Here is an 18,731-nt window from a genome sequence, read left to right on the forward strand (position 1 = left end):
TTCAAGATCATAAATACAACGACATATTATATAAACTTTTGCCCTTGTTCTTTTATTTTTCATTATCTGAATAAAATAGTTTTAGAAGTGATTAAAAGGTGGGATGTCGGGTTTTAAAAGTTAGATTGTTGCCTTTCAATTTAAAAGTATTTTGAAGACATTGATCTGACGGAGACATGTCAGACACACAACCAGATGATGTGGCAACCCCATGTACTACACACTGTCGGCAGTATTTGCTGTAGATGAACTAGCATTATATTAAAATGTTCAGCATATGGAGAATCAGGTCCTTTGGTAGTTCCGTTGGTTCTGTGATGAAGCACTATTTTAAAAAAGGTAACAACAACAAACTACAAAGACAGAGTTGCAGAACCTCAGCTTTGAGTATATTGCAGCAGTCGTCGACGACAATAGTAAATGATTCACTCGTTGCTGTAATTATTAGAACTGATCTGAAAGCTGAAGAAGAAGAAGAACTCATTTTAGTTCGACAAAAACCGACGATGTCATTTGTCCGAAAAGGTCACAGATGAAATGATGACATTTCAGTCACGTCCGTGTTGAAGCGATGACGATAATATCACAATCAGTTTTTACTTTGTCATGTCGATGATAAAGTGCATTTTTCAATTTCGATTTTCTCTGAAGACATAATTGTTGCTATTAATATCATAATCAAACACGAGTCACTTAACTTGCTTTGAGGGAAACTGAGGACTATAATCACCATTGCATACAGTAATATATCACATCACCAGTTGCGCTACCAAGGTTGATTATAAGGAAACTATTCATTTACATTTTTCCTTCTAATATTTCATTAGATTCATCTGCATTGTAGGGGGCAGATTCCTGCTGTATTATATATTATATGTATTATATAGGGCTGCAGATGTCCTCGAGGTTTCCCACATAGTAGCGACTGTGCATGTTGGTGTAAATTTGAAGTGTTTTTTTTTGTTTTTTGAAGCTCCACTTCTCGGTGTGGTTTCAGAAGTGCATTCAGAGCAAAGGCCGTAACAGCACCGATAGTGTGTGTCCGCCATCAAGGGAATTTACTGAGCAGAGTTTGACGGCATCCATAAATCATGAGTGGTGGGGTTTGGTGACCCCGCTACCTTGGAGAGGCTATTGAGGGAGTCCTCCGCTCCCTTCAGCATGCCGCTGGGCCTCTCCTCTTGAGAGAGGAGCAGCTTCCTGTGCAGGCTGAGCAGAGCCGAGAGCTGGGACGCACTGGTGCCGGCGCAGGCAGAGCTTAGGACCTCGGACATCGCAGCGACAGCGCGGCAGCTCTGGGGGAAAACAAAACAGAAGATGGATGAGGGTGCTGTTGGTAATAGCAGGATTTATAGTGGGTGATGATACCGCGAGGAATGCAAGGGACTGCGATGTGCACAGAGACACCTGTAGGTGTCCTACATGCAGCATATGGACAACTGTTTCATACTATGTGCAATGTCCCACAGAAACTAGACTCGGGCAGTGGAGGAAGTAAAAAAAATGCACATATGTTCTAATGCACAATACCTGAAACAGGGCCAGGTATTGACCTGACGCTGCAGGGTCAGACTGGCCATGACACTCCAACATGTTGAGAGAGGCATCAGCCAGGATGAAGGAGGGCAGCTTGTGTTGGAGGCACAGGCTGATGGCCTCAGCCAGTGCCTTACTGGCCTGGGCCAACAGCTGCTGGGCTCTACGCCTCCTCCGCTAAGAAGAGAAAATCACACACACACACACACACACACACACACACACACACACACACAAAATGCAGGCAGCAGTAAGTCTGTGTAATCAATCAATCAAACAGGTAAGGGTTATGTAACTCTCACCCTGTAATCATCCCTCCTCATCACACTGGCTGTCAAAGGATTCTTTCATAAATTGTCTCCAATGTGAGAGACGGGAGAAAAGAATATCCACAGTCGTCTTTTCCTATAAAAATACATCCCATTGTTCAGCTGAAGCTAATATGATGTGCTTACTACTGGCTGAAGAGTGCTTTCCTGTTAGCGTGGACAGCAGTTCTTTCTTGAGCTGAGGGTTATTAACACAAACAGGGAATCTTTTCAAAGACTGTAACTTCATTTGCCTTACTCAGACTACTGAAGCCTCATATTAGCTTCTATTATGTTGTAGAGTGCATTTCTTTTTTTACACAGAGCAAAGACTGTGGGTTTTGTTGCCCATCTCTTGAACTGGATTTACAACAGGAAGTGAGCTCTTCACATCCAGCATGCACGAGAGGGACAATTACAGCAAGACTTGAAAAATGTATCCTTTTGGTACTATTTCCTGTAATCTACCCACTGCTGGGTTATGTTTTTTACATCTCATAGACCTTCTCATGCGCTCTCAGTGATTTATCTACATCAAGACTGAACTTTGCATTTCCAACTTGCATAAAATGAAAGGGGAAGTCATTTTTCTAACGTAGCTTAAAAACATTTTCAGCAGGAGTGGAACGGTTTCTGAATAAGGGCCATTGTAGGGAAGTCAAACATAATATTCCAGAGCCAGGAGGAGGATAATATTCAGAGAAAACCTTTCTGGGATTACAGTCGGAAATTTACAAGAACAACATTGAGAATATTCAAAAGAAAACAACCCTATTTATTTGAGTTCTTTTCTTGTATATTTGTAAGTTACCCCCCCTTTACCCAGCTCCGTTTTTTTCTTTTTTAAACCCATAACGGCCATAATATGCCGTATTAGTTATTCATACTTTGATATCTTTCGTTGAAACTGAGAGGACAATGAAATATTGTATTGGTATGTTTTTTTAACCACTCAAAAGACCTCTCTTGCATCATTCCAGCAAAGCCTTTTCAGTGCTTTGCTTTTACATGTGTAGGTAAGAGGCACAGACTATTTCACATGTTTATGTTTCCATAGGGCTAGAAGGTTCTACAGTATGCTAGTTAACAGCAGGACACATCACCTGATTAAAGCCGTCTGTGAGGGGATTCATCTCATGTTGATATGATCCAAATGATACATTACATTTTGTTTCATTGTAGTTGATCTCCATGCAGACACCCAAGTCAAGACCCGACCTTTCAACATTACCTCGTGAATCTTACTTAATATTCCAAAATGTTGCCACATAAATAATATATTCGAGGCTTATTTCAGGTGGACAGTAGATCTCTCTGCGCAGACTTTCAATATGAGAGCGCCCAGAGAGTTACCTCCGGGGGGGATTTGAGATGTGAGGCTCAGTATGAAGACCTTAGATTAGAGATGAGTCAGAAGTGATGGGGTCACTTGTCAGGAGGTATGTACCTGCAGCTCAGCACTTTTGGCAGAGGTCACCCTCGCCTCTCGTCTGATTGATTCTCCGTCTTCCTCGGAGTTCTCGTCCTCCGCGGAAACGGCTTCGGGGTCGGACCTGGCCTCCTCCTGCACAAAGTTATTTCAAGATCACAGAAAAATGAGCGTGATTAGTACCAAATCCCCTCATGATCACAAACCATGAAGACCTGAGCTTCTCCGTCCGCAATTATGTAAGCCGACATCAATCCCTCTAATCACGATAAGCTTTTCACCCCGTGTGTCAACTTTTTCCAGGTTATTTCTCACTTGGTGTGTATGTGGGTGCATCAGGATTCCCAAAAAAATGGGAAATAAATCCTGTGAATAAAATCCCCCAGAGATTTATATGACTTGTTTCTTTCTGGTATGCTGTGTTTGTGGTCACAACATTTCTGAAGGCATAAACAGCCTGGAGCAGAGTTACCTAATAAAGAGGACAAAAAAGATTTCGTGTTTTACTCTAAAAGCATCATCGAGTGCAGGCAGACATGTCAGGAAATAAATACCAGGTATGGCAGCTGATGAGGTCACATGACTACAGTGCTGAGATACATACTCTGAACAATGTTAGTCCCTTAGAAGCTTTTAGACCGCTGTGCAGGGAAGGTTTCTACGCCAGTGATTTGGTATTGTGCTTTCAGAAAGAAGGGGGACTAAAAAGAAACAGATTTTTAAAAAGAAAGGTCGAAATCGAAGCAGCAGAGGCTGAGACTTAAAACACTGCATCATTTCCAGTGATACAGCTCAATAGCATATTTCATAAACTCCCATAAAATAGCCTCCAGAGCCACCGAGGACATTATATGTCTCTTACTTACACTTTTTTTTTAGGACTCTGTTCTGTGCCATAAAGTTCTTACTAAGGCAACTTCTCAAATCAAAAGATTAGGATCACAAAGATATTTGGTCCCCAGACGTCTGATCCAAGAGAGTTTGTATTTCAATGGTAACAAACTGGGGAATTTAAATATATTGTTCTGTGTTTCAATTTCAAATCTATTCATTGCGTTTCCTGATACTCCCTGTGATTCTCCACATCTATCAGATCCCATAAAACACCTCTATGCACCAGACATACTGTACGTGTACATTTATGTACATGAACATTTGTGTTGTCTACAGTACCTGCTCATGTCTGACCCAGAGAGCACACAGGTACATGGGGTCCTCCTGCACAGCCAGCAGTCGGAGGTATTTCCCCATCAGACTCAGGCAGGAAGCTCTGGCCTGCATGTTGTCCCGGTAGTGAGAGCTGACCGCAGTCAGCTGGCCCAGGACCACCTGCCCCAAGGTGCTGCCCACACTCAGCCATTCCTGGACAAGACACAAGGAAGTTACGGTCACATGAGGAGATGGATGGAGACACAGGCAATGTTCTTACCTGTGCTATCATACGACAAACGCAAACCTCGCTACATTTCACTGGACGCATTGATTGACTGACGTTCAGGACTTGGCTGAACAGAAACCCCATAATGGAAGCAAATACTAACACATGTTTAATGTACCTTTTTGTTTTTTTAGCAGCTATAAAATGTGTTCAGAAGCAGCATTGGGAGAGTGGAAGGAAGAGACGTGATCCCATCCCTCTAGTTTGATCCCTTTACACTGGCTCCCAGGGTATTTCAGACTGGATTTTAACATTTTAAGAGTTACTTTTGTGTCTTTGCGATATCTTTCCCTGCTAGATCTCTGACCTCTTAGCACCGGACGCACCAGAACATACTTTTACTGTTCCAGAGGCCCGGCTGCAAACCAAAGGGGACAGAGCGATTGCAGTCAAGGCCACGAGGCTCTGCAACGATCGGCACGAGGAAATCAGGTCGGCTGAGTCAGTGATCTCCTTTAGGATGAACAACTTCCCTGATTTTACTTGTGTTATAGTTTACTTTGAACTGTCATTCATATTACCCTTTTCTACACTATATTGGTTTTTATACATCAAATGTTTTTTGATGACTTGTCATTGATGACTAATTTATGACTTGTCTGTTTAATTCTGCTGCCTTTGTGAAGCACTTTGTAAAATAGATTTTGAAATTTGATTATTATTATTAGATTAGAGGAGTCACGAGAGTGTATGCTTACCCATGACCCGTGGCTACTTTTCCTAAACCCAGCACTCTAGTGAGGAATCCTAAATTAATATTCCAAATCGAGGCAAAACACTCCAAACAGCTTAAATCCTGGGCGGTGGTGTCCCCGTCTTGGAGTGATGGCTTGTTGCTGCACTTGTTTGGTTATGACAGTGATTAATAATACACAACTGCCAATGAAGCACTTCATGTGGTTATTCAAAAGCACACATGGGCTGTGTCACCTAATGCAATGCTCTTAAAGTGTTCTAATGAGTTGCTCTATGAGTTCTAAGCTGTATTTCTGAGTAGGATGAACTCATTGTTGTTGTTGATCTTTTTACTTCGTGATGATAAAAACATAAAATAATGACTTATTCTTTCAAATAACATGCTACACCCTCATAATAAAAATGACCGGTTAATGCAACAGCTTGTTGCCGTAAAAGAGCTTTAGCATAATCTGTTCATTTGCTACATTAATTGATGTTATAGCACTAGAATAGAGTACATCGTAACGGAGCCTGAGGTGCTTGTGTACCGACTAACCTGTTCTATGGAGTCGGGCTCAGGTGGGCAGCGTGTGAACTCCTCCAGCGCTACCTCAGCAGAGGTTTTCCTCTGGCGGGCCAGAGCTCGGCGTGTCTCCTCAGCACAGTGCTCCTCCAGCACGGCCAGACTAAACTCTGCCAGGGCCAGTCGCAGGCGCAGCAGCCTCCGCGCGGCTGCCAGTGACACTCCAGGACTCTGGCAAAGGATGAAAGGAAGTCAAGTTTAAATGATAACGAAAAACTCCACAGAAGTCCATTTGCTTCCCTGTTTAAATGAAATCAGAAGCACCTTCACTTTAGGATATTAAAAAGTCTGACTTGGAAACAAGTGTTCTCAAGCGGCGGGTTAGGGTGCAGGAGACCATGAGTTCACAGACAAACAGCAAACTTAGGCAAGAAGTATTGTGAGACATGGCGAATGAGAAACTTGTTTGAATGGGATGGAAAACCACCAACTTAAACCAAATTGAACGTGGAACAAAAGCTAGCACATGAAGCTCATACAAATGAATAAATGAGCATGATTCCAGTGATCCCAGCTGTGGTCTCTTGTTTCCAATGTAGGTTGGATATTAAGACTGACTGGGGCAGCAGCGCCATCTGCTGACAGGACACTGACTGCTACAACCCAGCCTCCAGTGGGAAACATCCACAGACTCTTCTAATGATGGGACGTTTGTATCTTTTGCTCTGTTAACTCGTGTGATGAAGTAACAGAGGATCCACTTCTGAGACATCATTCATAATCGCTGTCCTATTAATCCATTTCAAAGCTTCTCAACACTCTCTTCACGTGCCAACCTTTGACCCCTGATCATCAACGCACCCCTCTGGTAAAGAGATAAAGACCGAGGATCGGCAGTCGGTTTTGAAACGTGTCCACATGTCATCTATTTGTGTCCCTCACTGGGTCTCACAACGCAAAGCACCTCACCGAGTCCACTGGTCTAATACTACCGAGGCAATGATGAATATGAATAATGATGAATGTCACCTATGCTAATCTCACCCACGTGTTTCGGCCTCATCTCTATTTTTGGAAGTCTGTCTTTTTGACTCATTCTCAGCCATCACATCTGCTAAGATCCACCATCACCATCACATGTTGGCCTGTTTGGTGTCCTACCCAATGATCATTCACTGCCTTCCTAGTCTTACCCCTCTCATTAACATTGGATAAAGGACGCCCTAGAAAACATGCAGGGGTTTTGTATTGTTGCTGTGGTTTTTGGTGCTGAAAATCCCTTTAAAAAAACAAACAAAAACATCCACAGATGATTTAATCAAAAACTCAAAAGCATGATTTCGCAGTAGCTCTGAGAGTCAGGATTCCATCAGCATGTAAATCAATGCTGCAGCAGCCAGTGTTATGCCGAGCCGTCTCTGGCTCCGAAGCCCTCAGATAACCTCGTCTGTGTGACAGCTTGTGTTAGTGTCTGGATAGAACGGGATCCGTGCGACCCATCTGATGTTGACAAGAAGCAGCGACGGCGGCTTTACCTGTCTGAGTCGGAGATATGAACAGCAATACATACACCAGGGCCTTAATGACCTCATGCAGCTGCTTAATTGTGATTCGGTTAATTAGACTCCTTTGGAAATGAGATGCGCAGAACACAAACAAAGCCTCGCGCTCTGTCATTTAGCCACAAAAAGGGCTTTTCACAGGAGAATCCTTTCTTCTCTCAACGCTGAAAAACACGCTCGGATACTCCTCTAAATAGGATCAAACATTTTGCCATCTGCACATGTCCTTGATGGGCCAGCAGTTTTAGCCAGAACTCAGCTTCGGAGCTGGAGAGTAACAGCCGAGCAAACACACAGTTGTTCAAACATTTTTCAAAGAACGTGCATGCACTGTATTTACCTCCTCCTGTGGGGGGAGCAGCGTCTGAGCATTCAGCGCCACATGTTCCTGCTCTGTCACAGCCAGCTGCATTTGGGAGAGGCCGTCGAGCAGCAAGCGCTGTTTGCCTTCTGTGTGAGCGGTACGGCTGGCTAGGATTCTGCAGAGAGATATTGAGAGAGAGATTAAAAATCAACTAAAATAAAACATACACTCAGACAAAGTGATGTGTAAATAATATTCTGTTGACCATTTTATCATCATCATCATAGCTTGACAATTTACTGAGAGGTTTGTTAGATTTTGCCGGCGTATCTCAGCACAGCAGCAGAAGCTGCAGAAGCCCTGAGAGGCAAAAGAAAAACAGTGTGGCGATCCATTTAGTCTGATCTACATTGTCTTCTCTCCTGTGTGTTTATGACTTAAGAACAGGTGGGGAAAAAAGTTTTGCAAGGAGAAAAACTAAGTGATTTTTCTAAAATGTTTCATCTTGTACTGCCCGTTTCAGCCACAAGAGGGTGAAAGCGTTCATGTTTTTTTTGTAGGTGAGTTTTAATGGGTCCAAGCACTCTAAAGCATGCACTGTAAACACAAAGCAAATATACTGTGTGTTATGTAACATTACTGTCGGGGGAGAACATGAATGCTTTTAGTCCTAATTAGAACATTGGGGAGTGGTACACGTCGGCCTCTGATGTTCTTGCATGAGACCCATTGTGTTTGAGTCTGGTGTAGGTGTAATAGTTGTATGAAATAACTTTTATGTGCCGATTGTCAAGACTTACCTGTCAAAGCGATCTACATGCACCCAAGTAAGACTAAACATTGTTTTTGCATTCGTGGTTTTGTACGGCTCCAGACTGACTCACCTCAGACCATGTGCGTACTCCACATGCGTCTCCGCTGCGTGTTCTTTGTAGCCGAGTTTAGCGAAACCACTGGCACAGTCTCCGAGTGTATCACAGGCGGCCATCAGCCTCTGGACAACCTCGTTGCTTAATCTCCCTCCGGGTTCACCGCCACCAAGGGCACGTATACATTCAATGGCACCCCTGGAACACAACGAAACACACATCATAGGATCAGGATTCACATTCCTTTCTCCCATATCTTGTGCCTCGGAACAGGAAGGCCTGTAAATAAAGCACATTTATACTAGTGCAGCTAGTCCTAATCCTAATTAAAAAAGGACAACACAGCTAAGGGTGATTTGTGATGACCACAGTCGTTTGGGGTTACCTCATCTCTAATGAGGTGATCAAGAATGTGATTTCTGGGGCTCGGTTTACCCGCTGCTCCAGAACCAGCTTCAGAGCCACACGGCCTTGTTTTATAATCTGTTCAGCCTGCGAAAGGAAAAAACAGGCATGATGGGAAAAGTATTCAAGGTAATTGTTTCGTAGGGGGTTTTACGAAGCTTGTGTTTCTATACCTTGGTGTGTACGTCTTGCTCTCCCTGGCCCACTACAGCTCTGAGCTTGGTGAGGGTGAGCTGGTACCAGAACTCCTCATCCCCGCCCAGAGCGCTGGCTTTGTCCAGCAGGACCAAAGCCTGCCCAAAGTTCTGCTCTTCACAAGCCAGAATGGCCAGACTGAGCAGACTTCTAGCCACTGCTTTCAGGTCTCTGAGCTCCTGGACAGAGGGGGAAGTGAGTAATCGTTATAGTTGAATGGGAAACAGAAACCTCAGTGACTAGATTGTATCCAGAGCTAATGATGGAAGTGGTTAAGGGGCGATCCAACTCGCTTCCTTCTCATCTCTGTTGAGAGTTGCGCATCCACAGTACCGATCGGACACTCGCGAGAAAAAGAAAAAGTTTATGAGCTGAAAAGCAAGCAGGCATTTCAATGATGCTGGAAACAGGAGTTCAGTTGGGTGGCGTTACAAAATATGGGCAAAACTCAGGATTAATTTGCTTAAATAAAGATGAAATGACAATTAATTGTTGTTATATGATAACCGCTAATAAATAAAACTATTTCTATAAGGGCAAGTACAAATTTACTCTGTCAAGTAGATTTCTGATCCCCTTGAAGTGAGAAAAAATAAAACCAAGGTAGTAATGTTGTTTTACAAAATTCTATGTGAGCAAGAGTGAAAGGTCAGATTGTCACAGTTTTAACTCACCAGGGCCACAGAGTGGGCCTCTGCCAGGAGCTGCCTGGCCTGTTGACGGAGCCCGATGCTGAGGCAAACCTCAGCTTTGTCCAGCCAGATGTGCTGAGCACACGCATCACTCCTCGGCCGCCCAAAGCCAGCCATTCCATCCACCTCCTGAAAAATCACCACAATAGACAATTCACTTTTTATATAAACTGATTTAAATGGTAAACAGATCAAGTTCTTTTTTTGAACTGCCAACTTGTTAACAGGTTGGATACATGCAGGACATACTGTATACAGGTGCAGAAACGCACAAACATTCACAGCACCATGGGAAAGAACGGATGCAACAGAAAAGAAATGATAACTATACCATAATCAATCTCCTTCAACATAAGTCACCTGTGAGCGATTGCAAACAATCCTCTAAGAAGTGATACAACTAGAGTAAGCTAAATTTATTCATAATAGTAATTTCTTTGAGTTTATTTGAAGCAGAATTGTAAACATCGATATATCTACTTTGTAAGAAGCAGGCTGACCTGATTGGAAGCTTTGTGAAGGCCTCTTCTCTCCTGTGAAAAAGCGATCACTTTGTGGCACCTGGAACCATGAACATGAGATCACAGGTCATTTAAGCAAAACGTACAATCAAGAAATCTGTACGGCCGCGTTGTCTTACCCCATCTGTTCTTGTTCTTGGATCTTACTCAGATTCAGGAGCTTCTCCTCATACGGTGAATGTGTCTCCAAACCCAGCTGACTACAGCGCCTCACAATCCTAATTGGGGGAGAAAAAAAGAGCCACAAGAGACGTACAAAGTCACTTCATTATTTCTGAAAGTAACTCATTCTGTTGATGCTCATCATTTCTGGGTTTGAATAAAGCAAGTTTGACTTTAGTCGCATCATTATCTTGCAGTGGCACACAATTCAATTAAAGTAAATATATATAATATATTTAAAAACTTGTAGGATGTAGCATTGCACTTCGATAAAATTTTCAGACTTGCGATGTTCAGTGAAGAAAAAGGATCGGAATCGATGCAGCATAACCAGAGATACCAGCTTTATAATTCAATGCATTCCTCTTCCCTGTCAAAACCTGGCGGCTAGATTACCCACAATGCAACAGGACTACGGACAGTTCGGTTGGAGATGGGGTGTGTATTCCTCTCACATGCAGTACTACTCCCAAAGGACTTTAACGTGTGAAAGCTGTGGAGTTTAACTCCCCAGTGTTCTTACCTCAGTCGGTAGAGGTCGGAGAGGCTCCTCCTACCCAAAAGGTCATGAGCGATGGTCTCAGCAAGATGCATGATGGGCAGCGTCAGGTGGTCAAGTGAGAGGGAGTGGAGCTCCTTTTCCAGCAGGTCGAGATAAAACAGGCTTCGAGTCTGCAGCCAATCAAAACAAAAAATAAAAATCATATTCTTCAGGGCATAGCCGAACATTTTTACATATTAATACTATCCGGTGCTTTATCAGAACAGGAAGTGACCCACGGTGCCATCAAACCCAATCTCAACACATACTTCCATCCCATTTTGGGGCTACATCCATAAACGAATTACGACACATATTGATTTCAGAATACTGAAGTTTCTTATAACATCAGAATGTGACCCACAGAGATCAATAAACACACTTCCTCTTCACCAACAAAGGACAGCTTCTTAGAGCGACATTGACGCCAAGTGGATGTCTTTTTCCCAGCTACACCATCAGTTCTATACAACCAGCAGCTACAGTCCCTGCCATGCTGAAAACCAGACCGAAATGAGGGCCAACACCATAGCCGGTATAGTGATGACACTGAGAGACCTGCCTGCTTTGTAATGCTGTGTGCATTGATGCAGTGGGGGTGACTGTTGGTTCTGAAGATGAGCCGGGCCTGTTCAGGACAGACAAAGCGAGCCCAGTCCTGTGGCGTGGAAGGAAGCTTCTGATCCAAGTCAACAGATTTAGGTCTCTCTTCTGCAGGGGAAGGCTGGTCGTCCTGATTACACACAGAATTGATATATTAAACGGTAGATGACTGTTATTGACAAACTAGTAAAGCAACCGCTTTATCATTCGAAGGTAAATACCTAGGGCTTTACACTAAGCCGTGTACACGACATTCAAAAGGAAGTTTGAGCAATAAGACTTACAGCTTTCCCTTTTCTGCCTTTGTCCTTGGCTTTGTCCTTTCTGGATGCAGCAGAGGCCGGAGGCTGGCTCTTTGCCATCTCATTGGAAATCTCCCAACCTACCGCCATGGACACCTGGGGTGACAGGCGGTGCACACATGCGCACGGCCCCACACTCAACTTAAACATTCGACTAAGCATTTGAACAACAGCCTCATCGTCCACATTGTGAGAGTTAAAGACGCAGTACCTGCCATATCCGCAGCACAAAGACGCAGGCTCTGAGCAGGTTAAGCTGGTGCTCAGGTGAAGTCCTCTCCGCCATGACAGCGAGCAGAGCGTGTGCTCGTACCAAGCTGTCGAGGCGCCGCACCTCCTTCAGATCCGACAAACTTTCCGTCAATAACAAGCCCCGTACTCCCACCAGGGACTCGCCTTCCACTGAGCTCAAATCGTCTTCTAGAGGAAAAATAACATGAAAGCTTAACTGTGACAAAGAGTTTAACAGATGTGTACAATATTCTGGAAGTATAATTGCACAGCATCATTAGCGGCCACTACACGAAGAATAACAAATGAAGCTAACAATGCAGAGGCACATATCTCTGTAATTAGTTTCCACGTTTTCTGTTATTCGGGTGTTCCGTTGGTCTCTCAGGGAATAGTTAACGGGGCTCATAGCAGGAGAATACAAAGGACCTCTCACGGTCTTTTAAATAGAGCTACGCTATTCTCACATGGGAGCTTGAGAAATCTACTTCTTTGTCCGGTCAGTTTCTTTTCCTCTGAAGAATAATTGCTTGGTTTAATGTTTACACAATTGAAATGAGGGTACAAATTGCTGATGCAATTATCAAAAAGCTGTGGCACGGCCCCTTTCTGGATCAGATGTTACTGCTCAGACTAACACTGTGTGAAACCCTTTGAGAGATCCGTTCCATGCCCACATGGCATCTTTTAACTTTTCCTGTAGATTTTACGGGTACACGGTAGCATAATTAACACAACTAACTGGTCATTCACACAGTTGTGTCGTGATACAATGAACAATATGAGTCAATGCGTTCTACCTGATCCTTCTGCCCGTTCACTTTCCAAGTGTAGGAGGATGTCTATGGCCCACTGGACCTGGTGTTGGGCATCGGCTTCGGGGAAGTTGTGACAGTACAACCACTCTCCAAACTCCAGCAGAAGGCTGACCTTCTGCCACGGAGTCTCTTCACTCTGTTCACAAAACACAAAAGTCATTTCCATTTTGTGTTTGTTTAGCCGTTGACAGGAAACAGTCCTTTGTGTGGCCTGGAGCTTGGGATGAAGTGACATCTTTGGATGGTAGAAAGGATTCATTTCATCCTAAGCCTAACTCTTACCCTAACCTTAACTTATCCCCAATTGAGAGGCTCTCCTCCTGTATTCCAGGCCACTGCAAGTGAAACACAGTTGCACTGACGTAGTGGCTCCACATGATGGAGCTAGAGACTTAGCTAAAACTGTTACCTTTGCTCAGTGCCAAAAGACACAATAAATAAAAAGGATTCACGTTAAGACTAGACTTCTCTATTATGACAGATTCCAACATGATCGATCTGCATTAATCTGCTGACGTACCAGGTTTAGGTAATTACACAGATATGGTGCCAGAACATTACCGACAGAGAGGTGATGGACTTCTGGTAGCTGGTGAGCTGCTGGGTTATGTTGCCGGCACACAGTGCCACCTGGTGCCACATTAGTGAACAGCGCGGCTCTCCTTCGTCTTGTAACCTCTGCATGTCCGTCAGTACGCTTTCCCCCTGTTGAGCTTTGAGCAGTATTCTGTGTTTCAGCAGCGGTCTGGTAAAACACAAGAGGACAATACTCTCATATCTTTTCCCTCCCCTGTGTGTTATTTCTTCTTCTTCTTCTGTGTTTCTACTCACAGCCGGTGTCTGGTGCGAGGCATGTCTCTGATAGCTCGGTCCAGCAGCTGCAGAACACTTTTCCAGTCTGTTTCATCCATGTGGATGTGGAGCAACAGGCTGCATATGGCTGCTCTCAGGGCGAGGTCCTCTTCACCTGCTCACATGCATAGATACACAGGAACTCTATTCAGATGATTGATCTGTGTTGTACTTGCAAGTTGTGTGTTCACAACGCCATCATCAATGTGGATCTAAGAAACTCAGCTCTCCCAGATAGCCCATCCAAATGCAAATGTCACAGCTTAAAAAAAAAAGCGTAATTGTTTGTTGTGGAATGAACAATTTCTTGTTCCATCTATTATTTATAGTGTAGACTAGGTACATAGGCGGTCAATCAGATTCCTAGAAGGAAGCAGAACAAAACATCAGAGATTTCACCACTGAGCCCTGTCGGGGTTCTTCTACCACTCGCCTGTTGCTTCATGCTTAGAACTCCCAAGAGGCAGCGCTGTCAAGGTGAGCGAGCCTTTCACTTTGCCCTGCTTCTGAAATAAAAAGGGAAAGGATCAACACTTAAGTCGCCACAGCAGGAGAGTTCTGCTGGTGGGTGTTTGGTCGTACTTAAAGCTCACTGACATCTAACATAAATTGCTATCTGACCCAGAGCATGTGACAATACTGGGTGAGGTAGTCATTTGTGATGTTCACAGTTGGGCATCCTACACAGAAAAAGAATCACATTGAGTCATTATGGCATGTTGGAATAAACACCACATACGAACATCATTCTGAATCCTCAAATGAGCTAATAATGAGCCGTTAATTATGGATTTGAAGTTATTTTTGCATTGGAAGGCGTGTTTATCCCCCTGGCTGGATCGCTGTCCACAGGCGGCATTTGGGAGACGCTTTATTTTTTTTTCTTTCCACACTTCTCCCCTCAAGAAAATGTGTTTCATCACTTAAAGATGACTGAGCAAGTTTAAGAACTTTACCGCCTATTTTACTCAGCTTTAGAGCAACCAAACTGAAGTTGTTGGTAAAAAAAATAGCAGAACGTGAAAGGTCAGTTTGTCTGTCATTCAATTCTTCTTTTGCTCGCTTGTTATTCATTTTTGATGCTCGTACTTCTTTTTGGAGGAGCTTTCGTCCTGTCAGCAGCAGGCATGACTCAAACTGTAAAGTGTCGGGAAAGACTTGTCTGATGCCGGGGCTGGAGCATTTCAGCAGAGGGGCCGACTCTGTGTTGTTGGTTTCCCTTGTTGCCGTGCTGCTGTATCGCTCCTGCTTAGGAGCTAAGTGCACCGCTAATGATGCATAGTTGTCAGACATGACAGAAATGCTAAAATGGTAGCTGTGGGCCATTTTATGTTTGAGCCGGGCGCTGAATAACAGATTCTGTGGAGGAAAAATGGAGAGTATCTGCACACTGGACTAAAGCTTAAAGCGATTGTACTGGAAACGCTGTAACTCCTCTATTCAAATATCTTAAATATTTATATATATATACACATATATATATATATATATATATATATAAATACCCTCAAAGGATTTAGTTTTGTTCACATTAAAACCCCTGGCTGATGCTTGCATGTGACACCAACATGGAAACAATGTATATGGGTTAGAGTGAATGTGTAAATATTACTAATGAAGGGTCCATACGTTTGCATGCTTTTTGTTGGTGTTGACCAGAGCAGTCAGGATCTTCTCCAGGGGCTCGTGGAGCTGCCATCTTTCCCCAGGAGACTGAGTCAGGGGTAGACATGCGTTCCAGTAATGCCTGGCAGCTGCCACACACAACGCTGGATTCTCAGCCTTCTCTGCATTGCTATGGACACAAGAAGATAGCCAACACATGTAAGGTTTAGAGTAAGAGGAACTTTGTAAAAACTTGTGTGGCTTCCCAAGGCATTAGTGGATGCATAGTGTGACTGTAAACAGCACCTGACACTGGACAGAAGCACCTTCATAGCCTCCCTGTAAGCGTGTAGATCTCCACTGGACTCGTGGACTAAACTCAAACCTCGCAAACAAGCGGCACTGCTCAGCAGCTCGTTCACCGCAGTCAGGCCGTACCTAGGGAAATGTATTAGCTGTCAATCAAAGTTAAATCAATCAACAAAAAAATAAATAAATGACATGCCCTAAATATATGCGATACTTTGCAAAACTTTGCAACTTCATGCTAAAAAGTAAAAAAGGAAAGCAACGCTTGCTTATCAACTGCAATACTCTTGAATATGCACAAGATGTCACTTGCTCCTCAGAGAGCTTTGGAAGCACAAATCTCAACCACTCCTAACACCCACTTATAGTGCTTTCCACACATGTTGTCTCTCTTTTTTTAAGAGTTGTAAAACAACAGATCTACCCCGGGCATTTCTAAAATTCTCTTATTGTTTTAAATCAATTGTAATCAGCCAACTCCACTTACAAAACACAGGGCATGGCGCTGAGGCTCTTTGCTGCTGCTTCTTCCAGCTGCAGAGCGCTCTCGCTGCAGCGCAGCGCCAAGCTGTGGTCCTTGGCATGGTGGCAGCAGGCAGCCAGCTGGCACCACACCTGCAACTCCACCACGGCGTCAGTCCAGCTGCATTCAGACGCCATGCTCACCAGCTTTCAGGCGAGGAGAGAGAGAGAGAGAGAGAGAGGAGGATGAGGGGAGGGTGATGTGTGGGAAAAGAGGGGGACGATTGAGTGAGAGAAAAGATGAGAAAAGGGAGGGCGAGAAAAGATGAGAGGCAATTAAATGTGCGAGAATGAAAATATGGGAGGGAAAAATATGGGAGGGTGGAGGGGGGGGGGGGGTAAAGTAATGCAGAAAGGGAATGGAGAAAATTGGAAGGAGTGAGGAAAGAGTAAAGGCAAAGAGTTTGATGGAAGACAAAAAGCAGAACAGAAATGAAGAAAAGTTTGGCGAGGGAAAAGACAGGAGGTGGTAAGCAGAGGAGTTGAGTCAAAAAAGTAAAGACAAGCATGAGAAAAAGAAGGACGAGCGCGGAGTGAAGGTGTGAAGCAAATTTTGGGGGTAGTCGGGGGATGGAGGGAAAGGTAGACAAGGAGTGAGGTGAGTGATTAGAGGGACGCAGGAAAGGAAACATTGGAAGGAAGAAGAAGAAGGAGAAGTGGAGAAAAAAAAGAAAAGAAAGGACAAGGGGGTGATGGAAAAAAGAAATGTACAGAATTCAAAAGACGAGAGGAAGGAGTGAATGATAACGGGGAGGAAAGGAAGGAGGAGAGCCGAGGAAACGGATGAGAGACAAAAGATAAAACGTGTGGAAAAAGCTCAAAGGGCCTTGAGCATCAAGAAGGATTCTCCACAGAGTTACAAAAGTTTAGACCCAACCGAAGCACTATTATGGAGGCAGCTGCAGTAGTTTTGAAGATATTGACACATGATGAGATGCAGACAGGGTCTGTGTGCACACGGGCCACCTCGCCATCTGTTGTCCCCATCTGGGCTACAGCGACTGTAGAGAAAACCGTGAGCGGAGACGTACGTACCGACGGGAGACTGGGAACGGAGAACTCCACGTGCCTCGGGTTCCTGTTGCACTGGAGCATCTCCACCGCTACCAGCATCGCCGACACCTTCTCGTTCTCACACTGCAAAGATGGGGAAGAAAACAATGCACGCTGAGCAACGCGGCCCCCTGCTGAACACACACCGATCCCATATGTTTAACTATAGAAAATACATAATGTATTATTATTTGCTCATAAATCATACATGAAGCTGCAGTGAGATTATCATATTGCATGTTTCCTGACCTCAGTTGATAATGTACGACTTGCTATTGTGTGGAAAATGAGTTAATGAAGGATTTATTGAGATTAACCCTAAAAAAAAACATTTATATTAACGCTACACTTCCTAATTTGCAATGCTTTTGTGACTCAAAGTACATCAGGCTGACGCGACTGATGCGGGGCAGGAAATTCTTGGCTGACAAACGGTCAAAGGATTATGGCGACTAAGCAGCTGACAAATTGTATAAGCTCTTTCCCCACGTTTCTGTCCCCGCTGCGGTGCCGCACAATCAAGAAATATGGCATACGGAGATGATCGCAGTCCAGCGGATACAATGCTGCAATGTGGAAGTAACACCTACCGCATCAAAAAGATGAATACAAACGTCAGGCGTCATCAGCTACAATATTATAAGCCCATTAAAGAAGAACCATAATGTGATACAGGAAACATTATGCATGTGAGGTGATTATGTTATGGCAACAGTCTCAGCGAGTATTCACTCTTCTTTACATTTCACATTGTTTTGTGTTGGACAACAAAAGCTTTCAAAACAGGTTTTTTTTTTATCTCAGACATAGCATACATAGGGATACCATCCCCTCCAAGGAATAGAAAATAAATAAATTCACAAACATTGCAAGACTGACAGGTTTCTGTTGTTTTTCTTGGACATTATCGGCTGTAAAAAGCAAAGCCGGGTTAAAGGCATTCACCACAGCAAAGTGCAGCTGCAGGCCTGCTCCGTCCCAGCTACTGCTTCTGCAGAGACTACCGCTCACGCACTCGCAGCAAGAAGAGCAAGACAACAACAATGTACAGAGTCTGGAGACAGGGAGAGGATGAGGAGGTGGTCGATGAGGATATGGTTCATAACGGTGGAGAGCAGTGGAAGTGAAAGGCGCTCTCGCTCGATCGAAGTGTTCCAGTTGTCACGCGCTGTGTAACGAGCGCCGTGAGTTTTCTGCTTTAAACACGTTCCAGGACTCATGTGGTCTACTTGTCCATGTTTTACTCCCTTCTCTCGTATTTGAGGACATTATT

General features: G+C 44.0%; 1 protein-coding gene across 1 annotated transcript in view; it reads right to left on the reverse strand.

Moving 5' to 3' along the window:
• cfap46 (cilia and flagella associated protein 46) overlaps window positions 1-18,731 on the reverse strand; it is a gene marked incomplete at both ends in the record, with an annotated part of 50,085 nt that overhangs the window by 13,219 nt on the left and 18,135 nt on the right. Inside the window, 24 exons of the mRNA XM_079169532.1 lie at window positions 1,122-1,295; window positions 1,531-1,713; window positions 3,292-3,408; window positions 4,447-4,635; window positions 5,946-6,143; window positions 7,815-7,953; window positions 8,663-8,845; window positions 9,033-9,139; window positions 9,226-9,426; window positions 9,922-10,068; window positions 10,440-10,500; window positions 10,580-10,678; window positions 11,146-11,294; window positions 11,726-11,887; window positions 12,051-12,164; window positions 12,280-12,488; window positions 13,100-13,253; window positions 13,679-13,862; window positions 13,949-14,084; window positions 14,403-14,475; window positions 15,599-15,764; window positions 15,881-16,012; window positions 16,371-16,552; window positions 17,441-17,542. Of these exons, the coding sequence (XP_079025658.1) occupies window positions 1,122-1,295; window positions 1,531-1,713; window positions 3,292-3,408; window positions 4,447-4,635; window positions 5,946-6,143; window positions 7,815-7,953; window positions 8,663-8,845; window positions 9,033-9,139; window positions 9,226-9,426; window positions 9,922-10,068; window positions 10,440-10,500; window positions 10,580-10,678; window positions 11,146-11,294; window positions 11,726-11,887; window positions 12,051-12,164; window positions 12,280-12,488; window positions 13,100-13,253; window positions 13,679-13,862; window positions 13,949-14,084; window positions 14,403-14,475; window positions 15,599-15,764; window positions 15,881-16,012; window positions 16,371-16,552; window positions 17,441-17,542 (3,561 nt within the window). The remainder of the gene's footprint in view (window positions 1-1,121; window positions 1,296-1,530; window positions 1,714-3,291; window positions 3,409-4,446; window positions 4,636-5,945; window positions 6,144-7,814; window positions 7,954-8,662; window positions 8,846-9,032; window positions 9,140-9,225; window positions 9,427-9,921; window positions 10,069-10,439; window positions 10,501-10,579; window positions 10,679-11,145; window positions 11,295-11,725; window positions 11,888-12,050; window positions 12,165-12,279; window positions 12,489-13,099; window positions 13,254-13,678; window positions 13,863-13,948; window positions 14,085-14,402; window positions 14,476-15,598; window positions 15,765-15,880; window positions 16,013-16,370; window positions 16,553-17,440; window positions 17,543-18,731) is intronic.

Source organism: Pholis gunnellus (genome assembly GCF_910591455.1).
Source record: "Pholis gunnellus genome assembly, chromosome: 11".
Lineage (NCBI taxonomy): Eukaryota > Metazoa > Chordata > Actinopteri > Perciformes > Pholidae > Pholis > Pholis gunnellus.